We start from the raw sequence: 18,005 nt of genomic DNA, 5'->3' as shown, positions 1-18,005 counted from the left end.
TTCAAAATAATAGGAATGTAAAGTTGTGTGTAATCATAGCCATACTTAGACTCTCAAGTCACTCACGTAAAAAATGTCAACCATTTACTGGCTTTTATTATCAAATGTTATTTTAGTCATAACATCATAATAGCCTTTACTAAAAACCAGGCAACATATTTTTAACAATTTCATTTAACTTAGTAATTCAGAAATAGAGTAAAAAGCAGGGAGACAATATTACTGTTTTTAAGGCATCCAGTGACTTAAATAAGGAATATTGACAGCACCTATATTATACTTCTGCAGAAAGGTATATTCTGATTTATAAAAATAAATATAGAGCTTCCTGTTCTCTGTAGTGACATTTTAATTTAATAATGGAAATGTTCATTTAAGAACTAGTCAGGTTTGGGAACAGGGTCAAAGAAGACTATGTGAAGTGATGAGATACAAGTTATAGAACTTTGAAGCGTTCAAAGCACCTCTTCATTATTTTGTTAGAAATAGCGTAGTCTTCAAATTTAAGAAGTACATAGCACAATTTACAATCCAGCTTAACATTTTCATCCGTTTTGTTATTATCTGATTTCTGCAGTATTATTAACCAAGGGTTATGTATACATGAAATGACTGTATCCTCTACAGATTTGGACCTTTCTTCTTTTTATAAAGATAATGGTGCTTGTCTAAAGCAGGGATGTTCTAATAGTTTATCTTTTTTTTTAATCATTAGTGGGCTGAAAACCTACAAATTGCAGAATACACGTATTTTTTCCAGCTTTATTGAGTTCTAATTGAAAAATAAAATTGTAAGATATTTAAAGTGTTCATCGTGATAATTTGATATAAGTGTACGTTGAGAACACATGCATTTAAAAAATTAAAATGATAGGTATGTCTATCCTTTAAGCTATTCAAAAATGTGGATTTTTAATACTAATGTGAAAAGCAGGCAAAAAGGCTTAATTTAATTTGTTCATTATTTCAAAAGACTATTTGTTGAGGCAGTTTTAGCCATTAATCAAATTAATGAGAGATATTTGAAGTCTTCTGGAGAAAGGTGGGAAGGGTTCAGTCAAGGTACATCTGAGTCTGGACTTGAGGTGTAGATCTCTGAGAATATATAAGTACTTAGTATTCAGTATTCAGTTGTCAAATTTGAAGTTTCATGAAAGAGTTCACCCTTTTACAGACTCAAACAGATTTTACATATTGCACAGAGTTGTGCTTCGTACATCCTGGGTTCCACTTATTTGTTCTCAAAATGTTAGGGTTATAGGCTTTTGTGCATATAGTTTCCAGTTGATTCAATTTACTTCCCTTGAAAGTTGAAGACACTGCTCTGTTAGATACTTGATATCTCAGAAACATGCTGAAATTCACAAATCAACAGTAGTAGCCTTAGGAACCTAGATCATGATTTATATTTACGAGAACCTGTGACTTTTCTAAGAAATTGTAACTTCATTTCCTTCATCTAACTCTGTGGTTCTTCAAAATCTGAGATTCTCTTGATCTTAGCATTCTTACAGTTTGCATTTTCTGTTTCACCCACTTGACAGTTTAAATTTAAATGAATATATTATATTCCTTGAATCAATAAGCAATATACTTGTTTTTCTCCTGAAGTTTCAATTTTAGTGTTTATGGTTTCTAAGTATATCTGTTAGATAAATCAACTTCATCCATCATTAGAGACAAAAAGTTGAGTATCACAGAATGTTGAAGCTATCAAACGTCTTGAGTTAAGAAAGTAGTTCAGTATATTTCTTCAACTGCTTTCTATGAGCAAACATTTGGACATTTGACTGAATTAGAGCAAGTATAGTATGTATACCCTACCTGTTTTTACCAAATATTCTGTAAAGTGGCAGTAACTAAAGGAGTAAACAAGTATTTCTTTCATAGACTTGATCATTTCTTCCTCCATATAACACTATGGATATGTTTTGCAAATTTAGATGAAATCCTTTCCGCTTAAGTGTTAGCTGGGTAGACCAGTCATTCTAGCTCATTTCAATAAACATTTTCTTTTCATGTCATTGCAAATCTGTTGTCTGTGGGAAGCGAACACAAAAATGTTTCAAATTATTTACTGGCATTCTTTCTCTTTACTGATTCGTGTGACGTGTATAAATAGATAAACTTTTTTTTTTTCTGGCTTAAAATACCGGTTTAGCCACACCTCTGGATTCAGAGGCCACATTTGTTCTCTAGGCTATGGTTCAGTTCCAAGAACAAGACTGGAGTTTTATAAGAGTCAGGTGAACTCTGCACTTATCAGAAAGGTCTTGAAATGGCAGGATCAAAATGGTGATTTTAGAATATCAGAGAGAGAAAGAGGAATGTGTGTTGGATAAGAATGGCAAGAAAAGGATGGCATAGATAATGTGGAGTAAATAGGCTGTCTAGGAAAGTCAAGATCAAGTTCTAGAAAAGTGCATGCAACCCTCAGAGGTTCCTCAGGACTTTGGATTGTTTACAGGTTCATTATTCACAGATGGGCAGGACTACTTATAGATGCCACAGTGGGCAGTATTGACAATATTCTATTGCAAAGTGGGGGTTTTTTTCTGACAAAATTTTGTATATTGATTTTTATTGTCACTTTTCCAGACTACTTTTTTTTTAACTGAAACCATTTATAGCACACTTAATGGCGATTACTTGTAAAAATATCCATTAATGAGAATTTTGCAATCTGAGAACATTCAGAAAAAGTTCTGTGGTTATGTGATTGCAATAGGAACCAATAAAGTAGTAGTTTTTCATGGAAATGTTTATTTTCAAAATCTCATTTGTATGAAACCATACTGAAATATTGTTCATAATATGGCATCAACTTCTACATGTATATCCCAGTAATTATTTATGCAGTAATCATTCTCTAAATTATTAAATATTAGGTGTCTATACAAAGAATATGCGATGAAGAATAAAAATGATTGGAAATAAATATTCCAAATTATTGATAGAAATTTTATCATTTTCTTTTAGAGATTATTCAAAAAAATCAATAATGACCTTTGTGGAATAAATGCCCATTTTCATGTTTATCAGAGTCTCCTTTTTAATAACCTTTTTTTTTTTTTTTTTTCAGCAAGTCTCCATTCATTTGGAATATTTAACTGACACATCTCAGAATAACTAATACTGGCTAATCAAGTGATAAAAACTGCAGAGTTCTTTCATTTCAGCACCTGCATCCTTTTTGAGAGAAGTGATAAAACCCACATGGGCCTGAAAACCCACGTGTTTATGTATAAAATCCAGTTGGTTCCTAAATAACTTGATGTTTCTCACTGGTGCCCTATTTACAATGCCTGTTTTGTAAATAATCAAGGTTGAATGTATTTTTTTCTGAGAAATTAAATTCTTATTAAAGTTGGCAAATACATAATGGCTTTTCTGGTTTTCTTTAAAGGATCCCCTTTTTCACCTGGAATCGCACAGATCTGAGAGAGGAAGGGGCAGATGTCCTTTTGATGCCAACTCCTCATTCATCTCCACTTTAATTGGTAATTATCATGGCTGCAGACATCAGGTGGTAGTCATATTGATTTCGAAACTTCAGGTAGATTCTTTAGTATTTCTTCATATACATTGCTGTGTCATATCTATTTATTGGTGCTGGGAGCACGGATATTAAATTTCAAGCCATGCTCACCTGAGCAAATTTTACTCTAAAATAAGTGCAGCTGCTATGAAGTATGGACGTCTCATCCAGAAAACACAAATTGTCCCTTAATACCTGATAGAAGATATTTTGTATTATGTCATTTATTGTTCACAAAATGCAATTATGTAAATACTTTACAAAAATGTAGCTAGAGAAACTAAACTATTTTAACATATGTTAATTCTTTATGTATTAATTACTCTGTGACTTTAAGGGAACTTCTAATATTCTCTTCTAATATTCTCTTGGTGCCTTTCTCTGTCTCAGTAGAATTCAGCAGAAAGTCATCTCAATTTGGAACTTCAAAGTCATTTATTTAAATTCCTGTTAATTTAAAATGTAAGCTGTAGAGGTTGACTGGCTCAAACTATGTCCACGTTGGAATAATAGAATAAGCTGGCCATGTCTGATCTGGATTTCAATTGGATTTCAATTAAATTAGACGAGATACATGAAAATCTCACTTAAATCTCAGAAAAATACTTTTTCTTTAATACAGTTTGGGATTGAAAATGGCACACCCTTATCAAATACTCCAGCACTGCTATGGTACAGACAGCTGGTTGAGTTGCCAAGTATAAAGTTGAAGAGAGCAATCCCTGACACCTCACATGGGTGCTGTTAGGAATCATTCTGTTTTCTCAGTGTTGAGAGGTTCTGATAGGTATATGGTACAGATGTACAAGCTTCTGTTATTACATTTGCAGCACTTAGAGTTATATGCTAATATTAGGTCATCCTGTTTACAGAAAATGAAAACATGTAAAATAACAGGTAGAGATTTCCTATCCTAAATAAGTGGGTAAAACTTAAAACTCCCCACTGATGAGTAATCAGAATATCATATGCTGGATTTAGAGTTGATGCAGATGTTCCTGTATATTCTAGAGATAACACGTTCCCTGAACTTATTCCAGACAGTTGATTCTGATGGGCCTTGCATCCCACTCTCCACAGTCCCCCGTCTCAGTAATGGTACTCAGGTCCAAATAAGTAGAGCTTTTATATATACGTATATTTATTTGTATAACAAAAATCTTACGTTAGCTCTAAACAGTAGGGAAAGTTTGATTTACTTCAGCTTCATAATTTGAAAGTGCTTTAAGATGAGAATTTCACGTAGTGATTAGTTCTTTAGGAGCTTGAATAAAGAGATATTTTTAAAGAATATAAGATTTTAAAGAAAATACTGTGATATCCTGAGTTCCTCTACTCACTCGTGTATGGGTGTGTGTAAACACAATATGAGGAGGGGAGATTTTAAATATGGGAATTGAGTTGCTTAAGTCAGTTTGGACTTAGTAGGAATCAAAACCTTAAGAATGCCACTTTTGGAGAATGCCAGTTTCATAAATGTTAGAAATTCGTGGTAGATTGGCAGCATATGAGTTAAAATACATGCATTTGATAGACTCATACAATTTTTTTCTAATGTTTTTAATGATTTTTGTAACTTCATAGATTTAAGATTTGAATATGTCTGGAAGAAAGAGACTGTCTTATCATCTTTCTTTTACCATACAATATATTGCACAGAAAAGGCCTCCTTTAAATATCGACTGAATGAAATACTCACTGAGCTTCCTAAACAAACAAACCAAAAATAAATTTGGGGATGTTATTCACAAGAATATTATAAAAGGTATTGAAAGTCAAAAGTTACGCAGTAAACGCTACTTCTCTAGTAAAATCCTAAGAAGATTGGAAGAGAACACCACTTATTTTTAACATTTATTTTAATGGTTAAAAGTAATTTTTTTTAGCCACTCACCACTCAGCCTCCTTGTAGCTTGTTTTTGCATGAAACCAGGAATTTGAAACTGAATTTTTTTAAGAGGGGAAATATTACTAGAGGGACGTTTCCAAGTGAATTTCATTGAACTTCCAAATCGAATTACACTATGCTAAAATATGAAGTGCTTGCCATCTGGGTGACTCTTTCGCTTATTCAGAAAAGAAATCAAATCATAAGAGCCCTCCAAGCTAAACACAAAAGTTATAGAATAATCCCTCCAAAGAGAAGAAATAAAAATATAATTCTTCTCATTTATCCACTAGCTTTCATCCCAAAGTACCTTTGAGAGATCATTCACTCACTGTGGATATGCAGCGGCCACTGGGATGGAAATCTGATAACCTATGTGAGCCAGCAACTCTTTAAAAGACAGGAAGTAGAAATAATTCACCCAATTGAAAAAGCAGCAGGAATTTGGACTGGAAAAAATGGAGCTACCTGAGTTGGAATTTGGCAGGCTTGGTGCAGCTTACTCTGACAGGAAAAGAATGCATTAATGTGGTATTTTATGACCGCACATGTTCTCTGCTGATGGGTTAGGACAGGACTCCAGCAAAAAGGTGACCATCTTTAGACCATTTCTGCTTCTTTGCTTCTTTGTTAATTATAGGTCACACTTAACTTTTAATACCTGTTCACATTAAGATTCACTTTCATCATTAAAAAAAAAAACCCTCAACTTTGTAACAATACTCATACAACTAACAAGGCCCCCAAAGAAAAAAACATGCTCACAAATCTGAGAATTTCTTATAATATCTTAACTTTAGATACAAGTTTCATTTTATTTAACTTAAATTCAGTTGGCTTAAGATCACATGGAGTAAAAGCTTACTGAAAAACTAAGTAAGGAATAAATATTATTTGTTAGGTGAAAGACAGGTTAATGAACACTTTTATTAAATTTATAGTCTAATTTAGAATGGAAATGTTAGTAACTGGCAATGATTCTGTGTGAAACAAGATTTAAGGAGTAAAACAAGCCTCTTTATTGAGCTATGTTCTATATGTTCAGAAACCAGTCAAAATGAAGTCATACATTAATTAGGTTTGCTCTTTAAATGTCACTTTGTATTAACAGAATTTATCTTGGTGGTGTATAAATTCATATCACAGGTGCAATATTTCTATATGTTTAACCACACTTTCCCTCTACGGTGATTACTAATATTACATTTAAAATGGTCTTAAATAACTGGTTGAAGAAGGCAAGACATTATAATCTGGTTTTAAAAAGAGTTTTGTGAAACAATGAATTACATAGTAAAATGAATTGCTGCATTACTTGTCTGTGCCTTTCAAGTCAACGAAAGATACTTAGGACTTATCTTGCCACTAAAAATTATTAGGTTTGGTGGCCGGCCAAATAAAAATTCAGGAAATATTTTCTTTATGTCATATGTCATTTTGGTCAGGAAGGAAAAGTATTAGCTGACTTTTTTGCATCAGTTTACATTTGATATAATATTGCAGTATTCTTTTTATTACGTTGATAACACCTTCAGTAACTTTGGGATTTCTTTGATACTTTGCCGACTCAATCTATTGCTACTGTTTTAAAGCATTTCATTCTGACCCAGATTTTTATTACCAGTTCTAGGTGTAATTTAATACATACCATACCTGAAGCCCCTAAGGTATGCTAATGTACATGTTACTAGTGTTTGGGGGAAAGCCACTCTGATTTCTCAGGTACCTTTTCACACTTTGCTTTTGAAAGTGCTAGCTTTGTTGTTAGAATTTTTAGGATACTTTCAAGTTAAAGACTTACTGAATTTTATATCAACAAATAACCATGAATGAGGTATTTCATGGTCACCAAAATTTTCTTTCTGCGCTTTTCATGTCTTATGTTACATTTTACAGCAAATAAAACTACAAAAGTTTACAGCTGCTGAAATTTTGTTCCTGCACTTTTATTCATCATAATGAGACCTTTGTGAATATATCCCCTCATTACAAATTCTGTGAATTAAAGGTCAATGTCAATTGGATGAAAGGGAGTCGGAATTCATGCAGGGAAAATTTAAGTGATTATCTCAAGCTCTTAATACCGTTAAAACTTTTTTCACAAAAAAATGTTTCTATTTTATTAACTATATATTCAAGGCAGAATTACAAATGAATAGTTCTGGCACAAAATAGGACTTCATAAATATTAGAAAAATAAATGAAATCATCGAAATGAAGGTAAAATGTATGTCTTTACAATCACAACCTCTATAAACATAAGTGAATGTGCTGGCTCATTTCTTGAATTCGTCCCAACTGTGTAGAAACTTATTCCTTTTGCATATTCCTGTGCCTAAAGAATATCTGTAATTTCTTATCCAGGTTAAGACTGCTGTGCTTTCTCATTTGGCAGAATGCCAAGTATCCACATGCTGACTGTTGCTTCTGGCCATTAACTGCTAGTTGCTAAAGAGCTATTTGAATACTTGCTTATGGTTTCCTCAAAACAAACAAACAAAAAAATCAAAAAAAAGAAGAAAAAAAATGTCCTCTTCAATTCCCCATTGACATTCTCCCCCTTAGAAATCTGATTTGACCATGCTGGTATCAATGTCACTGTTTTGCCACCAAGGAAACTCACAGTACTGTCATGGATGCTAGCAAATGCAAATGAACAGATTCAGAATGCAGTTTTCTTTTTTCCTTCATATGTCAGAAACCACCTTCTTTTTTTTTTTTAAACATCTTTATTGGCGTATAATTGCTTTACAATGGTGTGTTAGTTTCTGCTTTATAACAAAGTGAATCAGTTATACATATACATATGTTCCCATATCTCTTCCCTCTTGCATCTCCCTCCCTCCCACCCTCCCTATCCCACCCCTCTAGGTGGTCACAGACCACCTAGCTGATCTCCTTGTGGTATGCGGCCGCTTCCCACTAGCTATCTATTTTACGTTTGGTAGTGTATATATGTCCATGCCACTCTCTCACTTTGTCACAGCTTACCCTTCCCCCTCCCCATATCCTCAAGTCCATGCTCTAGTAGGTCTGTGTCTTTATTCCTGTCTTACCCCTAGGTTCTTCAGAACCTTTTTTTTTTTTTCTTAGATTCCATATATATGTGTTAGCATACGGTATTTGTTTTTCTCTTTCTGACTTACTTCACTCTGTATGACGACTCTAGGTCCATCCACCTCACTACAAATACCTCCATTTCATTTCTTTTTATGGCTGAGTAATATTCCATTGTATATATGTGCCACATCTTCTTTATCCATTCATCCGATGATGGACACTTAGGTTGCTTCCATGTCCTGGCTATTGTAAATAGAGCTGCAATGAACATTTTGGTACATGCCTCTTTTTGAATTATGGTTTTCTCAGGGTATATGCCCAATAGTGGGATTGCTGGGTCATATGGTAGTTCTATTTTTAGTTTTTTAAGGAACCTCCATACTGTTCCCCATAGTGGCTGTATCAATTTACATTCCCACCAACAGTGCAAAAGGGTTCCCTTTTCTCCACACCCTCTCCAGCATTTATTGTTTCTAGATTTTTTGATGATGGCCATTCTGACCGGTGTGAGATGATATCTCATTGTAGTTTTGATTTGCATTTTTCTAATGATTAATGATGTTGAGCATTCTTTCATGTGTTTTTTGGCAATCTGTATATCTTCTTTGGAGAAATGTCTGTTTAGGTCTTCTGCCCATTTTTGGATTAGGTTGTTTTTTTTTGTTTGTTTGTTTTTTTAGGTTGTTTGTTTTTTTGTTATTGAGCTGCATGAGCTGCTTGTAAATTTTGGAGATTAATCCTTTGTCAGTTGCTTCATTTGCAAATATTTTCTCCCATTCTGAGGGTTGTCTTTTGGTCTTGAGAAACCACCTTCTTGACATTGATAGCTAATGCTAGCTATTTGCCAAAGCAAAAACAAACAGAAAGTCCAAACAACTACATAACTAATAAAAGGACCTGCTTTTCCTGATTTCTTTCAGCATCCTACACAGACCGTGAGTGTGAACTAGGAGGTTGGAACCTATGGACCATTCTTATCCATCCTCATCCTCCCAAGTGCATTTTGTTTCTCTTTGCAATTATGCACGTCATAGTCACTCTGTGGAATAGTGCAAAAGTGGAATGATTTTCTAACAAAATGATGTAGTTCAGTTATAAAATGAGGTAGTTAAATCCATCTTTAGCCATGTCTTTTCCATGAGACGAATATGTTTCACATTATTCAGATTCGTAGACATTTACAACATAAATAGGAGAAATGCTTGAGCAAGACTTAAGGGCATGAAAAACTGTGAATTTTTCCTACTAAACAATTAAAATCTGTATTTACAACATGGTGAGTAAAAACTCTAATCGATTAATAATACCATCTATGAACTAAGCTCTTGATAAGGTTGATAAAATATTAAGGCAATGAAGTATGTTTCACTAAAACTTCAACTGGAGTTTGTATTGTAAAAAAAGGAGTTGTGTAGAAAAGTATTTTACTTATGCATTTTAACTTAGATTATTTACAATGGGTTTGTTTTTGTATCGCCAAGGTCAAATGATTGTTTTATTTTCTTTCCTACAAACTAGTTGAGAGTAGACACAGTCTTCTGGGGCTGAAACTATTGGGGACAAATACTAGAAGATAGAGTCCCTGTGTTCCTGGATTAAAATTATTAAATATAGGCTTTTTGAGGAACAAAAACTCAAAAGAACTCTGCTATTCATATAAATGCCAACAGTGTTTTCTTTCTTTTGATATTTTCTCCCTGAAGCATTTTCGAAAAATCAGAATCTTATCCTGAGGTGTTTTTTTTAATTGCATTTCATAGTTTTTTAAAATTTGAACACTAAAAGTTTTAGATTTATTCACTTGTTAATTAACTCATTATGCCATTCTTTGATTCAACAAATGCTTATTGAGCATTTTCTGTATTCCAGACACTCTACAAGATATTGGTGACAAAAGAATCTAATAAGACACATCAAGAAGTCTGCATTCTAGTGAGGAATAATGTCAAACACAGGAGACAAACTATAGTAGGATGAGAAATATGATAGGCATGGGGCTATGGTGGTACTAGGAGCTACTAAACTAACACAAGTTTGGTTAGGGAAGGCTTCATGGAGAAAGTGGGCCGTGGCCAGGTAAATGGGAGGTGAAGTGGGAAGTGGGGGGAGGTGCAGAATTGTAGGCAAAGAACATACAAACCAAAAAAAAGGGCAGCAGAGAGAACAGAAAAGCTTGGCAACCTCAGGAAATCACTTGTACACCTCTCTGATTCTCCAAATAACCAAGGCAGTGAGATTCCGAACAGTTTTGCCCCACACAGTAGGTTTGGGGCTGGGGGCTTAGTTTGCCAGATTTCCAGTGCAGAATTGTTTCCACTCTTCTTGTATCTGTACACAGAGACTATTGTTGAACATGACAGTGATAAGTTACATTCACCTGTCAAAATACCCTGCAGATGTGTTTTATTTTTTAATTATAACCAACTAACATTAACATAACATCAGCTACCATCAGAAACCAGTGCTATAACAATGAAACATAATATATGGCATACAAGTCAAATTGGTTATTTATATTCAGAATATCAAAATAGGTACCAGTAAACTTTATGACCAAGCTAATACATTTATTAAATATCATATCTGCCTAGACATAGAAAACTAAAAATTTGAGTAGTTCTGTTCTTATCATTGAAAATCTAAAACATATTTTACTATTTGTATGAAATTTTTTTTAATCTGTGAAAATATGAATTATCCAGATATTATTTTTTGCTCTATACAATGCCAAAATATTGATTCACAAATTGTCTCTATACCAAATAGCTATAATTTTAAAGTTTTCAACTAGAAACTATGTATTTGCCATAAATAGTATCAATTATAATAATGTTGATTATTTTTGCTCATTTAATTACTATTAGTTAACTTTGTGCCTAAAGCTTTATTCTCATTTATTATTTTTCATTAAAGTGTTTATTTTTTCTTAGGAAAGTATTTTACCAAACATCATTATTATCTATTACTATAAATTTATTTTGTTCTTCACACTGATAATAAAATATGAAAGGAGAATCTTTCCCTTCTGAGGAAGATCTAATGTTTCCAACACAAACACGTTTGGTTCAGTTTACATAGCATATAGTTTTTAGCACCTGTCTAGTAGCTTCTTTGAAGTTTAAGTCATACAGTTCATATTGTATTATTTGAATTGTTCACAAACTATTTTCTTTTATCTGGATACAAAAAGGGAAACTGGGTAAAATTGGTACTATTTCATCTTTTCCTTTTTGCAGAGAACCTGCCCTGGATGTATATTATTTGGTATCATATGGCTCCATCTAGTGGCTTCAAGGGGAACTTTTATGTTAAATTTGTTAAATTTGTAGAATTGATTACAAGTAGAACTTGGAAACAGTGTTCAAATTGGGATAAGTGCAAGAAAATTGATGTGAACTAAAATAAAGATTATTTTTCCAAAGTAATATTTTCATATATAAAAGTTCTATAAATATTTTAGGAAACTGAATTACATTAAATATTAAAAACTTAAGAAATATAAAACTGTCATGATTTTAAAGAAATCTTTTTTTTGTACCCATTATGAATTAAACATTCAGTCCAGTCCATATTAGAAAAATAAGTTCTGTTTAGGACAGTTTTACAAAATGGCATTTTTATTTTATTACTGTATTTTATTGAAGTATAGTTGATTTACATATATATATTCTTTTTCAGATTCTTTTCCATTATAGGTTATTACAAGATATTGATAATAGTTCCCTGTGCTCTACAGTAGATCCTGTTGTTTATCCATTTTATGTATAGTATTATGTATCTATTAATCCCAGATTCCCAATTTATTCTACCCCTCCCTTTCTCCTTTGGTAACCATAAGTTTGTTTTCTATGTCTGTGAGTCTATTTCTGTTTTGTGAATAAGTTCATTTGTATCATTTTTTTTTAGATTCCACATGTAAGTGATAACACATGATATTTGTCTTTCTGTGTCTGACTTACTTCAATTAGCATGAAAATCTCTAGGTCCATCCATGTAAGATGGCCTTTATATTTTTATGGAAACTATAACCAAGTACAATAGTTTTTTTAAATTTCAGAACAACCCTTGCTCTGGTGGTTCAATAGTCAACTAACTCTTTTGTGCGTGAACTCGTTCATTTCTGCCATAGAGTTGATGATCTCCAAGGCCTTTTAATGAATTCAACATGACTCTCTTTTATCTATGTTCAAGTGGTACGGATTGAACCCCACATATGGTTCATATCCCTAACCACTGAATACATTTTATCCCAAAATACTCTTTTTCCACATGGATATAAAACTTCTGGTGAAGACAGCGCTGATTGAATTTGATACAAATTATGTTGTTCTTCCCCCCTTCTAGTTTCAAAGAATATGCTTAAATAAGAGTTCTGATATAACTCTTCTCTACCAAATTTTATTTTCTTAAGTCCAGATATAAAGCATCTTTATTTTTTAGTTTTTGTTATTTTCCTTATCATATTTCTCATTCAGCATGCATTGAATATACAGGATGAACTCAACAAATACAGCTCCTTTTTAAATTTGTTGTCTTGAAAATTTTCAAATACAAAGAAAAATTGAAAGAGGAGTAAAAATTTATAGCATTTACGTTGGCCCACCAACTGTTAATATTCTACCATATTTGCCTCTGTCTCTCCTGTCTGTCTGTCTCTCTCTTTCTCACTTATATAATATATATAGTTTAAAAGTTAATTCCTTTGCGAAAGACCTGGATTTTATTTATTTGTATCTTGTATAGTTTTTAAATATCCATAGTGGGTTTTGTGAACCAAAAAAACCATTTATGGTTACTTGTCTTTTTGTAAATGAAGAATAGTTTATTACAGTAACATTTATCAAAACTTAGTTTTCTTGTTTTCAAATTCAATGTATATCTCACTTTTCTTTTTCTAAATCTAAATCTAACAAAAGCAATTATCTTTACTTTTGAAAAATTGTTAGTTATCTCAAGGTGGAAATAAACTTCTTACAGTGATCCTATTTACAACTCAGTTGATTACCTTCTCAAATTTTAAACCATACAAATATAATTAATCTGTTCAAGTTTTTTAAAGTTTTAAAGATCTTACCTTAAAGTTGAAACAATTTTTAAATCTAATCAATAAAATTTATAAATATGACACTCAAGTTTTGTTTAATTCTGTTTAGATACTTGGTCAAATTTTTATACTGTAACTTTAATAATTCTAATTCTAAAATTGAGTATACAATTAAATTTATTATATTGGAAATCCAATTAATTTGAATTCTCTTTAAAAAAGCACTTTAAATACCACTTGGACACATATGTACACATTCCAGATTTAACAGAAAGGCATTAATACTTTGAGTATACTTTTAGTATACTCGTCTGTATTTTAAAACCGGACCACAGTTAAATGACACTCATTAAGAAAATAATTTTGTCACCCTAAATTGAGGTTGCTATATCCAGTGATCTGTTGCTATCATCTGCTTCTTGGCCAGAGATTTTAGCCCAGGACAGGATTTGAGCCTCATATGCCCAGGACAATCCTTCTGGCCTCACTGAGGAGCACACCAGTTACCTTTTGTTGTCAGTTCGACGAAAGAGGACCCCAAGTTCCTGTGCTTGAGAGGTTTTGGTCTTTCTGGAGGTCTAGTTATATCATTATGTTATTTTTCTTTTTGTTAATTATTTTTTCTCTTCTTGTGAGCAATTTTAGTGTCTTTCTTTCTGGCTGGCCCCAAAGATATGTTGTCATGGCTTGAGATCCTGCATACGTTTGTGTATTCCTTGGTCTGATTTAAGTCTGTGACCTTCACCACATGTTGCAGCTAACTTCATTCGTTCTCTTGACTGCCTGATTAAATTATGAACTCTTTCTGTCATTTCTGTCTAAATAAGCCACACACTTACAAATTAAATGACAATTAATTGGATTATATACAGCTTTGTCAGACTTTGTGGTTCCTGCATTAAAATCATGTTGATGGAAGCAATTTCTTACTACAAGAAGAATGTGAGTTAGCTGACTCACATATAATACCAGTACTAATACTAATACCAATACTAATACTAATACCCTGATGATATGAAGGTTAAAAGAAGTTTATTAAAATACCATAAAGCCAGGTTATTTATCAAATACTCACGTAGGCCTTAGTATATGCCAGCTACTATTCTACATGCTTTACTCTTAGCAACACTTCTGAGTGCTATTCCCCTATTTGTAAGTGTGGAAACTGAGGCGCCGAGAGGTTAAGCAATTTGCCCAAGTTCACACATCTAGTAAGTGGCAGAGTCACAATTCAAACCCTGGCCGTCTGCCTGTATCATCTATGCTCTTAGCAGTAGTATCCGTTTCACTAGGCCGTATACACGGGAAACCTGGATATGTTTATTGTAATTGTGGTTTTATACATTGTCATCAGACCCAGAAACGAATACTGACTTATCTGATGTTTTCATGCAGGTAGTGAATTGTTTTCTGGACTCTACAGTGACTACTGGGGCAGAGACGCTGCCATTTTTAGGAGCCTGGGGCGACTGGCTCATATCCGCACTGAGCACGATGACGAGCGCCTGTTGAAAGGTAGGATTGAGGAGAAAAGCGTATGTAAATCAGAACTGAAAGCAAGTCCAGAGCTCACGGGAAACTTGCCATTTTGATAATGATAACAATACAAATGTAATTTATAGTTTTCACAAATTTCAGGGATTTTTTCCTTAGCAATATTCCCGAATTAAAATATTATATATGATATATGTATATCATTTTATAGCAGAGTGGATCAGCTTTATTATACAACCAGATTACCCTCATAGCAATAGTTAGAAATCAGGACTTAAATGAACAAGACAAATATATGAAAAGTGAAAACCCCTTTCATCCAATAGTTGCTTTGTTTTCTCTTGTCAGTTGGTATAATTTTGCATGAATTGATTGCTTTGCTTTGCTTGTTTTAATAGGATCACATTGTACTTGAGAGACAAATGAAATTCTAGGAGAATCACTAGGCATTCATTTACATAGAATCCTTTGTAAGGAATCATGTTTATATTTTGGCACATTGGTATATCTAGGGACTAAAGTCATTTTATAGTGAGTGGTTTCATTATTTTCAGCCTTTTTATTAAGCTTTAGAGTGCATAATCATTATTGGCAGCATTTTATCATTAAAATATTTGACATTCCGTATCAGTCAAAGGTCATTCCCTCAGATCCCTTTGATTACAGATACAAAAACTTAAACTGGTCTTCCATGAGCTGGAGTGGTAGATAATTTATGAATTAAAAAATAATGATAGACTTCTTTGCTAAAATATTTTACATATATTATATTGACTTTAATATATGCCTCCCATATATATATGGGAGGAAATTTATGGATTTTATAATCATGCTGCTCCTAATCTGTTCTTCTTTGAATTCATTTCAGGTCTATAATGTATGCTATTTGAAATTGATTTATTTCCCTCCAACTCAGTTAAATTTTAAATACCCTAACATTTCTTAAAAATTGTTGATTTGCACAGAATATGGAGATAGCTACATGATTGTAATGTTTAGTACAAAATTTCAAGGTAAATATATTAACTTATTTTGTTGTAATAGTTATTTCATTTTCTTCTATTTTTTACTTCTCTAGAACCAAAATTTGTAGGTTCGTACATGATCCCTGACAATGAAGACCGAGATGACAACAAAGTGTATTTCTTTTTTACGGAGAAGGCCCTGGAGGCAGAAAACAATGCCCAGGCAATTTACACCAGAGTGGGGCGACTCTGCGTGGTGAGGACCGCCTTCCTCTCTCACTAAGCTTGCCTAACTCACAATTAATGGTCAGACCTTTGTTCATTTTATAGTAGGTTTCTACTGTAAAGTATTTTCTTCTATTCTGTTAGGCTCCCTAAAATTGGTATTTACTATCTAGTCTTCAGACTTCATATCTACTGAAAGTTTAATCTGAAAAGAGCTTTGCATTTTGTGTGATTTTCTCCATTTTCAAAGCCCTACTAAGAAATGGCCTATAATTAGGCTATACGTCTTCCTACACAGAAGTTTGAGCTCCATTTTTAAAAGTTAATTTCACCAAAATCTTGCTAGTTTCTTTAATCCACATTCTAAATAATTTACATAAGCATGTTTCAACAATTCAGATGGTTGATTCTGTAGGAAAAACATATATAGTTTGTTGGGCATAGTCAGATAGGTTGTTTCGTGAACATTCATCACCAACTGAAGTGGCCATAGATATTGAGAGAATGCTAATAGTATTATAAATGTGAAGTTATTTTGATATTTAAGAAGATACTTGAATAAATTTAAGAAGATGTTTATATGTATGTTCAGTATATATGTATATGTATACATATTCACATATACACACATATGTATTTTGTGTATGTGTGCAAATATGTATGCCTGTTATGTGTATGTGTGCTTGTGTGTTAGTATTTCAAGGCTTTTTCCCTAAAATAAGAAAAAGAAGTGGATGCTTCTGTACTTCTGAGATAAGCGGATTATTTATCAATAAAATAATAATAAATGTTACTGTATCATAAAGCTTACTACTTTATTTAGAAAAGTGTACTCTACTCTCTACTAACATTGTTTAATACCTGGAAACTATTTAATGGGCCAGGGTGAAAGTACACTGACAAGATCGAATGTGTAAACCTAAAGAAAAAGTTTATGGGGAATTGCATCTTTAATATTATTTGAAGATTATGCTCAAATTTTCACATTAAATAAAAGAACTATAACTCTTGCCATCTGCAGGTTTAATAATACAAAATCTGTTGTTGGTAAAAGTTCTCTGGGTACCCATTTACCTGCTTTCTGTTTTTTACAGAACGATGTAGGAGGACAGAGAATACTAGTGAACAAGTGGAGCACTTTCCTGAAAGCTAGACTGGTTTGCTCAGTACCAGGAATGAATGGAATTGATACATATTTTGATGAATTAGGTAAATATTATTGGGAGAGTTAAATTTTCCTCTTCGATATATGTGCTTCTTTGTATAACCCTCATTGTTTCTAGCACATATGGAAAATTTGCTTTCTGCAGTAATTGACTTCTATCTAACTTAGAGCGAGTTTCTATTCTTTTCATCTTGGCCAGGTCCACGAATGGGACAAGGGAGTTGCGGGAACAGAAAGACCCTCTCTTGTTAGTTTAGAGTCGGCGCCTCTAGTTCCCTCCTTGAGGCCCAGCTCAAAGTCATCTTGAACAGTCATCAGTCTCACTGTGTTGTGATTTGGTCATTGTCATATGACTGTATATGGAAATTTATATCTTAAAATCTATCATGGGTTCTAAAGTATTTTATGTCAATGTATTTTCTTCACATGCAACGAGGGCTAAACATATTAAGTAACATAATGGTCTTTAATGTTTCAGAGGATGTTTTTTTGCTGCATACCAGAGATCATAAGAACCCAGTGATATTTGGACTCTTCAACACTACCAGGTGAGAAATTTATATGATCAGTCAAAACATCATGAAACAAAGGATGCCAAACCCCTTCATCGTATATGCAATTGAAAA

The 18,005-nt window shown here is 33.0% G+C and overlaps 1 protein-coding gene across 3 annotated transcripts in view; it reads left to right on the top strand.

Moving 5' to 3' along the window:
- SEMA3E (semaphorin 3E) overlaps positions 1–18,005 on the top strand; it is a 269,360-nt gene that overhangs the window by 213,642 nt on the left and 37,713 nt on the right. For all 3 annotated transcript variants that reach the window (XM_082398304.1, XM_082398306.1, XM_082398305.1), the window contains exons 5-9: positions 3,407–3,500; positions 14,926–15,045; positions 16,103–16,245; positions 17,309–17,423; positions 17,858–17,927. In XM_082398304.1, coding sequence (XP_082254430.1) covers positions 3,407–3,500; positions 14,926–15,045; positions 16,103–16,245; positions 17,309–17,423; positions 17,858–17,927 — 542 coding nt within the window. The remainder of the gene's footprint in view (positions 1–3,406; positions 3,501–14,925; positions 15,046–16,102; positions 16,246–17,308; positions 17,424–17,857; positions 17,928–18,005) is intronic.

The sequence above is a fragment of the Balaenoptera borealis genome (genome assembly GCF_965194805.1).
Source record: "Balaenoptera borealis genome assembly, chromosome: 7".
NCBI classification, from domain to species: domain Eukaryota; kingdom Metazoa; phylum Chordata; class Mammalia; order Artiodactyla; family Balaenopteridae; genus Balaenoptera; species Balaenoptera borealis.
This window is presented reverse-complemented; position numbering and strand designations above follow the sequence as displayed.